Source organism: Alligator mississippiensis, chromosome 4, assembly GCF_030867095.1.
Source record: "Alligator mississippiensis isolate rAllMis1 chromosome 4, rAllMis1, whole genome shotgun sequence".
Classification (NCBI taxonomy): Eukaryota; Metazoa; Chordata; order Crocodylia; family Alligatoridae; genus Alligator; species Alligator mississippiensis.
In genome coordinates, this window is record NC_081827.1 from 21487937 (window position 1) to 21504165 (window position 16229).

General features: G+C 38.3%; 1 protein-coding gene across 1 annotated transcript in view; it reads right to left on the reverse strand.

Annotated features, from left to right (window-relative positions):
- Positions 1-7729: 7729 nt before the first annotated feature.
- GNAI1 (G protein subunit alpha i1) overlaps positions 7730-16229 on the reverse strand; it is a 47165-nt gene continuing 38665 nt past the window's right edge. Inside the window, exons 6-9 of the mRNA XM_006274677.4 lie at positions 13493-13622; positions 12194-12347; positions 9788-9994; positions 7730-9672 (exon numbers count right to left, since the gene is read on the reverse strand). Coding sequence (XP_006274739.1) covers positions 9804-9994; positions 12194-12347; positions 13493-13622 — 475 coding nt within the window. The 3' untranslated portion in view covers positions 7730-9672; positions 9788-9803. The remainder of the gene's footprint in view (positions 9673-9787; positions 9995-12193; positions 12348-13492; positions 13623-16229) is intronic.

Below are 16229 nucleotides of genomic sequence, written 5' to 3' on the forward strand. Positions count from 1 at the left end.
CAAGCACATCGCCCTGCTTTTTTGGAAATACAGAACAAAATTATGAATCAAACATATGTACAACCTTAACATTTTTATCACCTCCGTGTAGCAATGGGTTTTTGCTGGTTTTTTCTTCCCAGTAAATTAAACACATTTTATTGTTGTTAGTTCTGAAGGCCAGGGAATTTTTACTTGCTCCGTTTAGCTTCCCTTATCAACCTTCTTCAATTTATAACATCAAATTTATATGGACTGCTATATAATTTCTACTTTTGCCTTTTAAGTTTCTTAATTGTTACCTGCACTCCAGTACTGACTCAGGAAGGGCTTCAGTTAGTCAAAGATTAAGGAATTGTGGCATTTTTGCCATTTTTATATATATATATATATATATATATATATATATATATATATATATAAAACGAGTCTTAAGTTTCAATTGCATTTTTTTCTATAAAATATTCATCTCAATCTTGCTTGCGTTAGTTGTCTTTTAAGACTTCAGCTCAAATTGAAAATCTAAATCTGACAAGATCTTTTTAAGTAAAGCTTGAGCATATCTTCTAAGTAGAGATTTCAAGTTCCTGCAGGAGAAGAAATGAAAAGAGAGAAGTTGGCCAAGTTAAAATTCAGATGACACCACCAAAAGAATTTGTATCTGAGGTAAAGCCTTTTTCTGCTCTCTTAGTAGAGGTACATTAAGAACGTGCATCTGAACTCTGTAAGTAACAATGTTTGTGTGTTCAGTATAGCAATACTTAAAAACTTATATTAATATTGCACTTAAAACTAATAGAGTTTTATTGAAATAATTAATTGGTGAAGAGAAAGAACTGGTGAAGAGAAAGGATAAAATGTCTGGCCTGAGGGTTGAAGGTCCAATATTCTACTTCTGGTTCTTCCAGTCACTCATTTTGTCACCTTGGATAAGTTTCCTCACTTCCATGGGTCAATTATCCCCCTCTGAAAGCTAGAAAGAATAATTGCTTTCTTCAAAATAAGAATTGATGTCTACAGACAAATATTGACAAAAGTTAGAGGCTTCTGTTGTGACACTCACCCTTTCATACATTTCACTGAATGATCAAAAGAGTGATTAAAAATGGGTTCCTCCAAGCCAAAAGAAAGTTAATACAAACAAAAGAAATGATAATTGAAGTTTCAACAAAAAATGAACTTTTCATTGGTGAAGAAAGTAGTTTGACAACCCACCACAATTCTGTTTTCTTAAAGGAGAACAAGTTAGGAAAACAAACAATTTCCATAAAAATTTCATTTACTCAAAAATCCTAGTCTGTCAAAATAGAGTTGAGAGACATTTTTCAAATCACCTCTAGTCATCAGTCATGTTTCCTTTCACCTTTCTTTCTTCTACAACTTCCTAATAATTGCCCTTATTTCCCCATTCCTGTACACTAAAATATAGGCCAAGCCCTTCACCTTGCCTCCTCTTCTCTGGAATAACTACTTCATCTCCCTCACATACCTAAATATATATCTGTCAAGATTTTCTCTGTCTCCTATCATCTTATTCATATTTCCCTTTTTATGAGGCTCCCTCTACACATTAACGGTATTGTGCAATTAACTAGTAGCTACCACACAATAAAAATATCCAACCAAAGTTAGCCTTAAAAAAAGTGTATTACCTTTATATCTGTATAGATTTGGCCACAGATTTCATTGAAGAAACAGTTAAATCAGTGCTTCTGTTCAGGAGTTTATGAACCCTTCAATAGTCCGTGGAGTTACAGACAGTGATAGCAGATGCCAGAATATGCATGCAGGCACATAACACTCAGGGCTGCCTGAAGGCTTGGTGAAAAAGCAAGATGCAGCAAGATACATTCTTTCAATATTGGACAATAACTAGTTAGATTATCAAAAATTATATTCTCTCTGGGCACAGACAGAAATGACATTTGTTGTGAGATTGGCTCCTTGAAAGTGATTTAAAGCCATGCCCAAACAGAAGAGCATGGCTGCAGAACCCTCTGATCATGTGACAACTTAACCCTCATTGTATGAGGGTTCAAATGAAGATGCTCCTAAGTGGAGTGACTTCATTAATTTCTGTCTGGTTTGGCTGCAACAGCAGCCTAGCTGAGCTGCTGTCTCTGGACGGGAGGAGGTGGTCCCTTCTGGGGTTTTCGCAGCCCTGCTAGAATGAGGGGGGTGGGGGTATGGATTGAAGCCTCTCACCTTGGGGAATGGGGTGCTCCAATCTTCCTGCCTTTAGTCACCACTCCAGACGGGCTAAGAAAACCACAGAACAACAAGTCCCTTCCCTGACTTCTTCCACCTCTCATCCAGAGACAGCAACAGAGCTGTGGGAATGTGGGCAGACCCAGGGGAAGAGACCCAGGGGAAAAAGACACTGGGGAAGAACCAAGGGAAGACACAGCCTCTCTCCCTAAATCTGCCCCAAATAGGAGCCAATCCTCTACTCTCCCAATCCAACAGCTAACAACTGTTGGGTTGGCTGGATCGGTATAACTTAAGGAGATTTCTATGAATCACCATGAGTTTCACCCTCTAAAGCTTCTTTTTTCTTTCATGTGACCCTGTCCTCATGTCCCTTAACAGCACAAACCATCCTGGACTTCTGCCCTAATACAAGATGATATAACAGTAAACTAGGGAGAACAACAAACAAGCATAAATGGGCCATATCCTAAATTACATCCTTAAAATAACTGCTTTTTCATCCTTTTTCTCAAATGCTTAATCTACCAGTTACACAGGTTCAAAATCAATTTTTACCTATGATTTGATATACTGGAGAATGTGATGCAAGAATTCCTAAAGATACAGGACTTAAACTTGTTCTTCTTTAGGTGTATTGCTTGCAAGGTAAAAATCTGTCAAAACTTTTAAGACACACGCAGAGACTAGAATGGGATGAAAACCTTAAGATGCAAAGTATACTCCTTTTGCAAGTCAACTTGCATTTGGGAATCCCTTTTAAATGAACACCCTGTCAACAAGACCCTCCCTTCTTAACGTGCTGTTTTCATGCAAGTGAACCAAAGCAGCAGCTCTGAAACAACATTACTACTTCAAAACTTCAGCAGAAATACTGTTCTACTGAATTTCCATAATTATATTTCTAAGTTGAACATGACCAAAATTATTCAGTCTATCAAAATAGTAACTAGCTGCACTGGAAACAACTCTAAAGTTGTAGTGTCATGTCTATATGAGAAAGTGTGTTCAGCCTATCTGAAAAAATGGATATTTAGATTCAGAGTTACATTTCACCCACCACAACATAAACCCAGAAGAACTGAAGTTAGGAAATACGTTAATGTAAAGTAACATGCATTAAAATATATAGAGTATCATTCTTAGAAGATCCCCATGTACAACAATTAAACCCAAAAGAATCCTTCCTAAATTATGAAAATAAATATTTCATTTCACTTTGTTAAGTAAGGAACTTAACACCGTCCTGAATTATGACATGGGTAGTCTGCAGAGAGGTATGAGGGTGCGCATTATACAACTTTATTTTCCTGCTTTGGTGTCTCATAAGTCACAGCTGTGTCTTACATTAGGTAGATAAATATTTGGTTGAAGAACAAAGCTCCTGTTTCCCAAACTAGAAAAAAGACAATTAGTGTCTGAAAGTTGTCTAACATCTGGAATGGGCTTCCAAGAGAGGTGGAGCTATCAGCTAACTTGGAGGTCTTCAAGAAGAGGCTTGATAGTCACCTGGCTGGCGTCATCTGACCTTGGTCCTCTTTCCTGCCGGGGGCAGGGGGTCGGACACGATGATCCATTGTGATCCCTTCTGACTCTACAATCTATGAATCTATGAATCTCTCCCAAATATACAGCCGGTCCATTAAAAGATATCACCAAAAATTCCTTTAAAATTAAGACTACACACCAAAAAGAAAAGAAAAAAGAAAAAGAGATGGAGACAGAAAAAGAGACTAGGTAAAAATTTCTATGATTCTAATGAGCCTTATTCCTTTAAATAAACTTTTGCTTCAATTGTTCTCCCAGGAGAACTACTCTAGTATATTGCTCATATATTCTATACTAGATTAACATACAGAAAGTGCTTGAAACAAATTAAAAACAAATTTAAAACGGTTAGGATGCTCTTTAATACATTTTAAAAAGAAACAGACCTCCATGAAATTGATATTAAATGCCATCAGTTAATAATAATAAAAAAAACCACACACCAATTGCTTAGACCAGGGAAAAAAAGTGTATGGAGAACGGTGAAAGGGTGCAGTCATGTTTTTAGACATAACAAAAAATTAGAATACACGAGTGTGTCAGGGAAGTTTTGCTACTTAGTTTGGAGGTATTTCCAGTATCTACAGATACCACCACTTTAAAGATAAAGTAGCATTTTAATACTGGTCTAATTTAAATCATGTGAAACATTCTTTGTTGTGTCCAACCTGAAAAAGAGGAGTTACTTTTCAGATGTTTTTGCCCATATGTATCCCACATTAAATGTGTATATCCCAAACACACAATCTGGGAACCTATTAGTCAGGCCTTGACATCTTTGCACACCTTTACAGCGAAAGGCATAAAGAAAGGTGCTTCACTCCCATCCTGCAGGTCAGATCTCGCCCTTCGCACCACATCTTCTGGACTGTTAGGAGCCCCGTGTGCTCAATTGGGGATGGTGCAAGGTCCCCGGAGTCTGATCCCTACATACGAGACTGGATGGAGGCGATGCAGGCCCTGCCACGCTGGTGCACAGGGTCCAGTTTGACCTACTAACTGGCCCCACATCACTCATCTCACCTGTAGGGCCAATAGGTTTAGTGCCACTGGTATAAAGGACTAAGAAAATCAAATTGTCATTCATTTCTTTCAGTAAAACAGAAAGCCAGGTAAGGACTCCATACCAACATAAAAGGAAAACATTTAAGTAAACTCTTTCTTTGACATTTTGTCCATATAGAGCCTGCAGGAAGCAAATAACTTACACTTACCTCCCGACGTAGCAAATAACAGGAGTCTCATATAACTGTAGAACAACCCTTCCAAGTTGTCATGTGATTCAGAAGTTGCAACAGAGTAACAATGAGAACATGTATAAACTAGCGTCCAAGTAGGTAGTCTACATAGCTCAGTAATCAAGACTAATGACACTGACTGAGTCCAAGTATTACGTACTCCAATACCGCCACAAATCTCAATGTGCTTTCTATAACCCATTGAGAGGAAACACCCTTCTCTGTACACTTGTCATCAAGAGCTACAAAAAGTCTAGATGATTTAAATGACTTTGTTTGGAAAATGAAAGGATACAGTCCTTAGAACACCTAATGAATGGAATTTACCCTTTATAGGAGAATCATGTGGTTTAGGAAAAAATTGGGGGAAGATATAAATAAATTTATATGAAAGTGTGAAAACTTTTGGCAAAACTATTTTATTTTATTCAACCTGCAAGCTGAGGTGATCACAAGAAAAATATCAGTTTCACAAATTAGTGATATAATGAGCGTGGGAAGGTGACAGGGAAATTCCATTAAACAAAATGGGCCTCTGGTAAGTAATGGCTCTTTAATTAGATTATAAAATAAGTCTTTAAAAACCTCTGAAGGCTTTTCCAAGTCTTTCAACAGGTGGAAGATGAGCAGACATTCAATATCAAGATGATCTCTAATAGAGATAGAGATCAAGTGTGAATCTTGAGCATCTAAAAAGGCAATAAATATTTCAAAAGTATAAGGAAGAGAAGAATCTGGGGGATGAATGCATCTGAATGGATTCATGAAAACACATTCTTCCAAAAGTGGCATTCTGCTTTGGCTCTAAGGCTGTAGTTACAGGTCATTAAACAGCTATTATCTGCAGAACTTAATCAGCTAGTCTTCAACCTCCCAGATGTAGAGACAATAGGTCTGGGAAGATCACCTGGAACTGATTCTCCAAAATGCTTGGTAGATTTTGAAGGGGAAGAGGTAGCCTACCTTAGGTTAGAGTACCAGAGCAGATCACAGGATGGAGTGATGAATATCAACTGGACGTTGGAACCAAAGGGTGCATTTGCACATGCTCCAGAGGCGTGGGGGGCAGGGGAGAGAAAGGGGACACTTTAAATTAGAAGATATCATTCTATGAGCTTTAGTTAAAGTACCCCCCCACCACCATTTTGAGCACAGGGACACTGATACACGAGATGTAGAGGCTGCTAGGGCATGCTAATACAGTTTGATCTAACACGCTGCAATTATAGCACATCAGAGCAACATCTCTGCATGTCTACAGGCACCCAAAGTGTTTAGCGTTTTGTTCGAGGAGGAATAAGCCTAGGTTCTCTGGTACATGCTTTTCTAATTTTGTGATAGGGAGAGCAAAGGAGGACAGAGGGCAGGGAGGGAAAATAAAGAACAAGAAACGTGAACAGCTTTTATACAGACTGTTTCATAAACCTTACATAGACTTGTCTGGTTTTTACTAAAGAATCAATATCTGCTATTGGGTAGGCAACATTTTTGGCCAGAGTGCTGAAAAGACTGCGGTGTCTACCTTGAAAGGTGCCAGAATGCCAGCATGCCAGAAAAAATAAAACTGGGGCTGGGGGTACATGGCAGGACACACTGCATATTAACATAGATAATAATCATAAATGTTGGTTTTTTTCCAATGGTAAATACCAGGTTTTCTAAAATTTCTAAACCTGGTGACAATAAATGAAGCTTCATATACTACTTTGTACTTGTGTATTTTTTTGTTAAACATGTGATGAGACAGAGACTCCCTGCACACCAGACACAGCACTAGAGGCGGAGCCGCCCCTGGCCACAGGAGGCCCCTAGGATAGCTGCCATAAATAGTGCTTAGGGCAAAGCTGGGCAGGAGCCTGCAGTGCAGCCACCTTGCAAAGCAGCCATGTCCAATGCCAGCCTTGGCCCTGGCCCCAGCTCCTGGAGGGGAGCTGCAAGTGGGTAAGGCCAGTGTCTAGAAAGGCTGGGGCAGCAGGGTGGCTGTTCCTGGGGCCTGGTGGGGGACTCCTGCACCCAGGCCTTTGCACCAGGGGTGACTCCACCCTGCTCACACTGTGCCCAGCATGCAGAGACACCAAAGCTGGAGCTGGGAGCCTCCCTCCAGAGCCTGGTGCCCTTTCGTAGCACCCCAGTGCTGCCCTCACCTGGGGGCTGACCTGCCCACGGGCACCTCCCCCCGTACTGCCCCCACCTGGATGGGACAGAGCTTCCACCTGTACAAGCCCAAGCAAGGCCAAGGGCTCTCATACCCATTAGGAGCCTCCAGCGCAGCAGCCCTGCGCAATGCCTACCTGGGCCCTGGGCCCACCCACCCCACAGCTCCCTTCCAGGGGCCAGCTCAGGGATAGGGGGTGGGGGCAGCAAGACAGACAGCAACCCTGCTTGTGTTCTCCTGACTCCAGCCCTGGTGCCTGCCACAGTGCAGGGACTTGTGGCTGCTCCAGAGATCCCGGAGCAGCAACTTAAAAAAAAAAAAAAATTAACAATTTCTTTGCACGCCTTCGGGTGTGCCAGGAAAAATGTCTCCACGAGCCTCTAATTGGCATGCATTTTGGGGGTTGCTTATCCCTGAGCTGAACCAAAATGATCAGCTTTTGTATGAAGCCTATGTGAAGACTGGCTGCCAACCTATCAGATCAGGAGAGGAATGTTCATAAGTCTAGACTGGAGGTGCTTGTGAGATGCATATCCAATATAATTATTTAACACAAAAATGGGGAAAATATTGTACCTGCTTCAGAAAAAAAATCTCCAAATAAAATTTTTAAAAAATTTATTAAGATGTTTACAACAATTACACTGGATAAAGTTTCAGGAATTCATCAACATGGTGAACAATTTGTGCTCGTTTTTTACAATTCTTACATAATGGTGATGTGAAATTACTCAGGTTTTTTTTATTCTTATGACCCATTTATTTTCACAAAGTGGAGGCAAGTCTTCCATCCACAAATTTTATGAACATCTTTTTTTGTTTGTTTGTTTGTTTGTTTCCTCCTTCAGGCAAGGCACAAAGAATTCAGACTAATAAATCTTTAGTAATTTGATTGATCCCAATTTTTTTTTTTTACATTAAAAGTACAAAAACAGCTGTAATGAGATGGATATAAATACAATTGTTAAAGTATTTCTATGATACATAAAATCAGCTATGAATACAGCATGACAAAACAGAATTTAAAATAGGCCAGGATGTACAAACTGTTTACCATAACTGCTAATTAGCATGTTCGATATGAACACATTCAATCAACTATATAATGAATATATTAATGTTACCAGTCTTCTACTCTTTCACTTGAAAGCATTTATAAATTCCATAAAAAGTAACAGAACCTGCCAAAAATGAAAAAGATCTCAGACAAGAATTACTGGGGCAATCTGACAGCCCTAAATGAAAAAGAGACACTATCAAAAATAGCATAATGGATTAAAATGTTACATTTAAACAAAACACTTCTAAACTCATTTGCCTAAGAAAACATGGAAAACTAGTAACAGATTCAAAATCATTTTTCCTTCTCATAGGGATAAAGAATTCGGGTGCACAATAGCTACAAGGAATGTTCCCACTGTTATAGAAAGCAATATTTTTAAACCTATGTTCACATTTCTTAGATGATAAAAAAGAAAGATAAGGACAACCATCCAAGAACTTATTTACAAATTATTTTTCCCCATTTTTAAATGTATAAAAAACACCCCCACCCATAAAGGTAATGCACAATGCAGGTCTAATACAGAAAATCATTACAGCAAAAGTTTAATTAAACTAAAAGGAAATTCTATGAAATAACATTTAAAGGAACATTGTCAAATTAAAAAAAGTTATGCAGTAGTAACTATTAAAAAGTCAACATTTGCAAACTATCATACTATGATATCCAAGACGTTGATTTCATTAACAGCTATATAATTTGTAATAGAAAAATTCAGTATATGATTCAATTAGTCTGATTGTTTTATTGTTTTTTAAAGAACAAATTTTAATGGTTATCTAATATGTAAAACTACATTCTGTTAAGACAAAAATGCAAAACAAGAAAATCCAGATTCTAGCTCTGCTGAGGCAAGCAGAAAACAACCCCTTTGCATTAACATCTCAATGCAATATTTGAATTATCAGATTATAAACTGTTTTACTATCAGTTGCTTCCACTGACAGGTTAAAAAAAAAAAAAATCACAGAAAACCTCTGTCCTTTTTTTGTTTTAAAACAAGTTCTTTTTCAAAAAAGATTAAAGAACAAATATGAATTGACAATGTCCCTTCAAATCTAAACAAGTGTAAGAATCTTTTAGGTCATCAAAAAGCCTAATCTTTTAGTTTTGCAAAATCTACCAAAGAGTAAGGCAGCATGCATATTTAAAATAAAAAAAGAAAATTGTTTTTTAGAAGACATTTAAATAAACAAAAAGCAAAAATATATGTCCCCTGTCAGAGCATTCTCATAAAACATGGACTTACAGGACACTGAGCTATGTTCAATGTTTATACAAACAACATTCCTACAAGTATCCATACAGTCAAGAGACCTTTCAGTGTTACCTAAATTATTTAAATTTACAAGACAGACATAAATAAAGCTGTGAAAACAGGCAAATACAGTACTGGTCTATCATTCAGCACAAGCTGGTTGGATTCTTTCACCTTGAAACGCATCACATTAGAATTGTGTGGAGTCAGCCATTCTTCAGACCTAAAAATAAGATTAGGAGAATTAGGTTCTGATGTCTATTTACAAATGCTTTATAGCACTGATTCAAAATACTGTAGAGCCCTGTTTAGGATTCTGCTAAAGGAACACCAATTACCATTGAGTGGAAATTCCTAGAACAGGCCACAGTCTTTAAGGTTATTTTTTATGATGACATCAGTTACAGCATCAAAAACAAACTGCACATTCTTGGTATCCGTGGCACATGTGAAATGAGTGTAAATTTCCTTTGTATCTTTTCTCTTGTTCAGATCTTCAAATTGACCCTGAATATATGCAGCAGCTTCTTCGTAAGTATTTGATCCTGCATGGAAGAAAAAAGGGTATCCATAGGTAGCAAGTTTAAAATGAAGTAGCAATATTGTGTAGACCTGAAAGCCACTTTAGCAAAATGCTTAGCATAAGCAATGTCATTTTTTGCCTTGACATAATTAGTGTAACAAACTAAACGTAAGGGCCAGTGAGTTACAGTGACCTTTTTATACAATTCATGTCAGCAAAAAGTTAAAAGAGGATGTGGTTTAACAGTCCAAGACTGTAGGATACAGCCAGCGTGGCAAGAAAATGATTACTGTGAAAGATGACTGGTGAATATTTATGACCTGTGAAACATACAGAACTGTAAAAAAAGATGTATAAAAACCTAGGAAAAAACTTAAAGTTGGAGAAGAGCAGCACACAGGAAAAGAAACAACAATGACCAAACCCTGGGGCAGTGACAGATGCTTGGCCAATTGAACTGTATCCATCAGAAAACTTGTCTGAGAATATTATATTGACTGTTAGGGCTTGCTTAAAAGGTTAAGTGTTGCATTAAAAGCCTTCCTTAAAATATTGATATTGTTTGTGTGTTCATCAATAAATTAGGATTTGAGACCAGAACAAATCTCACTGATCAATTCATTTCCATTCATCACACCCCTTCCATAAATTTAGTACAACAAATGCTATATTTATTGTGTACTTGAAATGAAGTCATCAGCTATTCTTAAAGAAGCACTGGAGAATTATTTAAATATGAAGAAACTTATGCTGGTTTATGGTTCCATCACAACTATTGTTTTAAGCTATAGCATATAGCCTTTGCTGAAGGGTACATCCAGAAGTCTAAAAACTCAAACCAACTTTATCTGAAGGAAAAAATGGTTGGTCAATTAAGGGGTTATAATTAGTCCACAAACAAGCAACATTTCCTTCCATGACACTGTTGTAGGTGGGCTGGGGCAAGGCAGGACGCTCCTCTCATTCTATCTGCTTACTTTCAACTCTTTCAAATACCTAAACTTGTTTATGGTCTATTTCCTCTTTTTCTTTTTCACTCCCTTCAGTATTTCCTGTACAATAGTACAGGAATTCATTGTATAGCATAAGCTATAGCATGTAGCCTTTGCTGAAGGGTACATCCAGAAGTCTAAAAACTCAACTAACTTTATCTGAAGGAAAAATGGCTAGGCAATTAATGCTGAATGAATGTTAAAATTACTATTGAATTTTGCTAGCAGCAGTCTCCTGAATAAAATCACTCCTTCCTTCCAAATAAACAAACCTTTATTTTTTGTATTTACACACATTTTTTCTAGTTGCATATAGAAGCCCTCACACAGACATTTATCATACACCTCAAAAACCTCCTATTAGGTTCAACCTCCTATGAGCTAAACATTTGTGTGACTTTTTGAAATTGTATCCAAACCTTGTACCCATTTAGAAAAATGGTTTAGGCATCCGTTTTCAATTTTTCCAGTATTATTACAAGGGTTTTTTGATTCCAATTAAATATTGTAATGTTTGGTTAACGTTATCAATTAAACTGTCCCAGCTAAACAACACTTTACAATATATCTACTTATCGCTGTAAAGACACTGAAATTGCCAAATTTAGGAATAAATAAAGGGGAAACTTTTCTATCTATCTATCTTTCAGCTAAAGTTAACTATACTTTGGAATATTTTTAGACTAAATTGTGACTTTTCACAGTGTTACTGGCAGTAGTCAAGAGATAACAAGTACTGCCTATCAAAAGCACTCCTAGTCCACAATGAGCAGTTGTAGCATTAAAGCCTCTTTGTTTTACTCATATTGACAGCTCTAGAAAGCTTATGGGAGTGAAAGCATAATTCAGCTCATACTTTAATATACTGATGCAGAGCGGGGAGAGGCGGGGGAACGTGGAGCTGTGGCAACACAGGGTGGTGGGTGGCAGCAAGCTTTCCCTGTTGCATGAGAGCTTTGCCTCCCCCCTCCCACATGTGGCTGGCCAGAAATTCCGGTTAATAGTGTGTTCTGGTTAATTAAATGCTGGTTAACACAGCTTTTACTGTATATATGTAAAAAAATGTAAATGGTCCCATATATATGTAAAATGGGCCCTCCTAACTGAACAACTTTGGACCTCCAAATAGAGATGCATTGTTTTTACTGGCTCCAGCATCACAAGCAATAAAAAACAACTTGTGTAAAAAACCACCAACCAAACAAAAGCCCCCTCCAGTAATAGAATACCTGCATATTCAGGGTAGCAAATAGTGAGAGGACTCCTTTTGATTTTTTCTTCAAAGAGATCCTTCTTGTTTAGGAAAAGAATAATGGATGTATCTGTGAACCATTTATTATTGCAGATGCTGTCAAACAATTTCATGCTCTCATGCATCCGATTCTGTAATTTAAAGGATACTCTTCTATTAGTGAAATAAGGAAATATTTGATTTAACAAGAGTCAAACCACTAATATATTACATCAGACCAATGGTTTTGCATATTGACTCGTGGAACCTGTCACACAAGTGATGTGTGAAATTGTGGATACAAACATCAATGGACAAGGAACTACAGGAACCATGCTTTTGGTGGGGTTCTCACAAATTATCTCCCCTTCCATTTCACCTTCATCGTGTTATAAATGTAGTTTTGCATAACAGTTAATAATTTTAAAACTTAGTTTCTTTTCTGTACACAGTTGCAAATATTAAGAAAAATATTTATTAAATAGAATTCAATGACATTTAACTGAAAACTGGTTACTGTACAACTGTTCTTAGAGAAGCTGGAAATCAAATATGGCACATCTATTTTCTACTATTTCTACCACCCACTCAAAGTGCATGATTACCACATTTACTCGCATACTGTAGGCACCTTTTCCCCAAAAAATTTGTCCTCCAAAACTGGGGTGCACAATATAAGCAGAAAAATTGATTTTCTGTCCAGAATAGAAGCAACCCACTTCTATTCCACAAAGCTTTATATAAAACACTAATTTTGACGAAAAATAGAGTAAGTTATTTTTCAGGTGGTTGTTGGTACCAATTTCAACATACCTATAATCAAATTTGCTCTCCTTTTTCATAGCCTTGATGTTCCACTAATCAAACTACAAACTCTTAGGGCTAACCTTTCTCTTTACTGTCTGCAAGTTGTTACTGGTCTCTTCTTTCCCATTTCAAAAGAGACTCTTCAGCTCTTTTCAAAATCATAGAGCACCCATGGAAACCAGTCTTCAGCAGTAGCTAGGATCTCAGCTTTTAGTTACACAGAAAAAGGGGTGCAAGTAAACTAAAGATTAGGCTCTGCCCTTGCTCCGTGAAGCCAGCATTCTGCAAAAAAAATCTTCTTTCTCCATTCTGCCTTCCCAAAAGCAGGGCACAAATGTTATTTGGGGGTGGGTTGAATGAGAGAAAATGAGGTATATATTTATGGAAAATAACATTAGATTTACGCATTAAGATGCTTAACTTTTCTTTCAAACTTATTTAGTTTCCACCTCTCTGACAGTTTTTTCCTTCAAAACTACAGTCAATTTACCATTTCCTCATCTTCAGCTAGGACCAAGTCATAATCACTAAGCGCCACACAAAAGATTATTGCTGTAACACCCTCGAAGCAATGAATCCATTTCTTTCGCTCTGATCTCTGGCCTCCCACATCAAACATTCTGAAAAACAGAAATAAAATTTACTGAATTCCAGTCTACTGAATCCTTCTAATGAAATTCTAGAGATCAGATTGCATTAGTAAAAACAACCAGGTACAGGCAAGGGTAAAGTTACTCAAACTTTGAGTGACATCCTAGTAAACTACTTCAAATAAACCCTCAAAATTCTTTAAGATAGTATTTTACATTACACATTGCAAAACTAGAGCAAATCAGTTTCCAACTTATTTACAAGTAAACAACTTGCACCAGATTTCTTTTCACCTGTCACAAAGTGGCAAAATATGCAGCAGAACTTAGCTTTACTAAGTGTGTTACATGAATGAAAAGTTCTTTAGTTTTTTTTTTTTAGTTAGGTGAATATAATATTTATCTAACGAGACAAGAAAACCACCTGTTTTGTTACACTATGATTTAGGGATGTGCATCTAGCACAACAGCAGAGAGGGATCTTGGGGTTGTAGTTGACTCCAAAAGGAACACGAGTCACCGATGTGATGAAGCAATAAGTAGAGCTAACTGTGCTCTTTCTTGCATAAGTAGGTGCATCACAAACAGGTCGAAGGAAGTGATACTTCCCCTCTACGAGGCATTGGTTAGGCTGCAGCTGGAGTACTGCATCCAGTTTTGGGCGCTGCACTTCAAGAAGGATGTAGGTAACCTAGAAAGGGTTCAGAGGAGGGCCACTCGTCTGGTTAAAGGCCTACAGGAAAAACTCTACAAGGACAGATTGAGAGACCTGAATCTCTTCAGCCTCCACAAGAGAAGGTGATCTTGTGGCCATCTACAAACTCATCGGGGGGGGGGGGGGGGGAGAGAAGGGAGATAGCAGGAAATACAGAATACAATGTTTACCAGGGCACCCACTGGGGCAACTAGAAGTGGCCACAAACTGAAGGAGAAAAAATTGATATTGGGCATCGGGAAAAAATTCTTTACCGTGAGGGTTGCCAAAATATGGAATATGCTTCCAAGGGAAGTGGTGCTGTCCCCTGTCATAGATTTCATAGACATTAGGGCTGGAAGGGACCTCGGAAGATCATGGAGTCCAGCCCCCTGCCCAAAGGACAGGAAGTCAGCTGGGGTCATTTCTTAGCGGTGTTTAAGAGGAGACTGGACAAAGACCTGGCTGGGGTCATCTGACCCCAGCACTCTTTGCTGCCTAGAGCATTGAGTCAACTTTATGATCTAATAGGTCCCTTCCGACCCTAAAACCTATGAAATCTTGTAAATTCTGAAGCAGTTTCACTGCTTAAGGAAAGCTTACATAAACTCTAATTTTGATCTGAAAATGGAGTAAAAGTGATATTTCAGGTTTCTGTGGTTACCAAATTTCAATTTACCTATATCAGATTTACTCAGTCTGAAAATATTTTTTTTTTCTGACTCATCCCTTGCAAGGTCAACCTGGAATCTATAAATCAAAAGTTGGGATTTTTCATGTGCATCTACACAAGATGCATCACTAGACCTTAGCCAACAATTCAGTTGCTCATTTTAAGAGAAAAGAATCAAGTTCTTTCTAGGCTGTATCTACTTTCAAGAGCGTTACTTACAAGGGTTAACACTTTGATGCGGCACAAAATAGAAAAGAGAGGTACTTTCCCCCTCCAGTAAATTGCTAAGATGGTGACAGTGTGAACCCTCCTGTAGGTATATATGCACTTTATGATGAGATTTTTCCTTCATGATTCAACTAATCAAAGATCTTTCACATGGGAACTTCAACTGGGTCCAGATTATGCTGAGAAACGAGAATTGAGGAACAGGTCTTAATAGATGGCTTCTTGTTTTGTGGAAGGACTACTTAGCCAGGTAGCATCCCACCCATGAGGTGCAGCAATTGCAGATATAGAGGCAGTATTTTACCCCTATATCCTGCAATATCAAACCAAGGCAAAATACAGAATGATGCAAAGACATATGAATACATTCAAAAGTTAAAATAGCCAGAAGCAATAGGCAGTTCAAAATGATCTTTGGACCAAGTCCTTCACATCTGCAAACTGTACAGGTGGACACCCGAAAGTCAGATCTGAAGCTGAATCTGATTTTGGAATGTTAACAAACACTTGCTTGATAAATTTAGCAGTTCAAAAGGCACCCCGAAGCTGTCCCTACAACAAATGCCCCTCATGGTCAGGGAGGGAGGCATCTGGGGGCATTTGTTGTAGTCTCCCCCCGGAGGGGGGGGACTAACTGGGGAAAATATCTGCATCCAGCTGTGGGGTATAAACAACCACAGAGACCGCAACTCTTCCGGTCTAGGAGAAGCCAGGACAAGGGATCTGAACATAAGTGGAAGTTAACAAGGGTCTAAGCCTAATTCCACTAGGGGGAATGCCATACTGGATCTGGTATTGGCAACAGGGGATGACATGATAGGGGACCTCCAGATCGGTAGCCATTTGGGAGACAGTGATCACCTAATAATAGAATTCAATATAAGACGTTGAGTGGGTAAGGTAACTAGTAGGGTGAAAGTGCTAGACTTTAGGAAAGCTGATCTCAATGCACTCAGGCGATTAGTCAAGGACACACTGCAGAGTAGGAGTTCTGAAGGGATGGGAGCCCAAGAAGGGTGGCTGTGCCTTAAGGAAACGATCC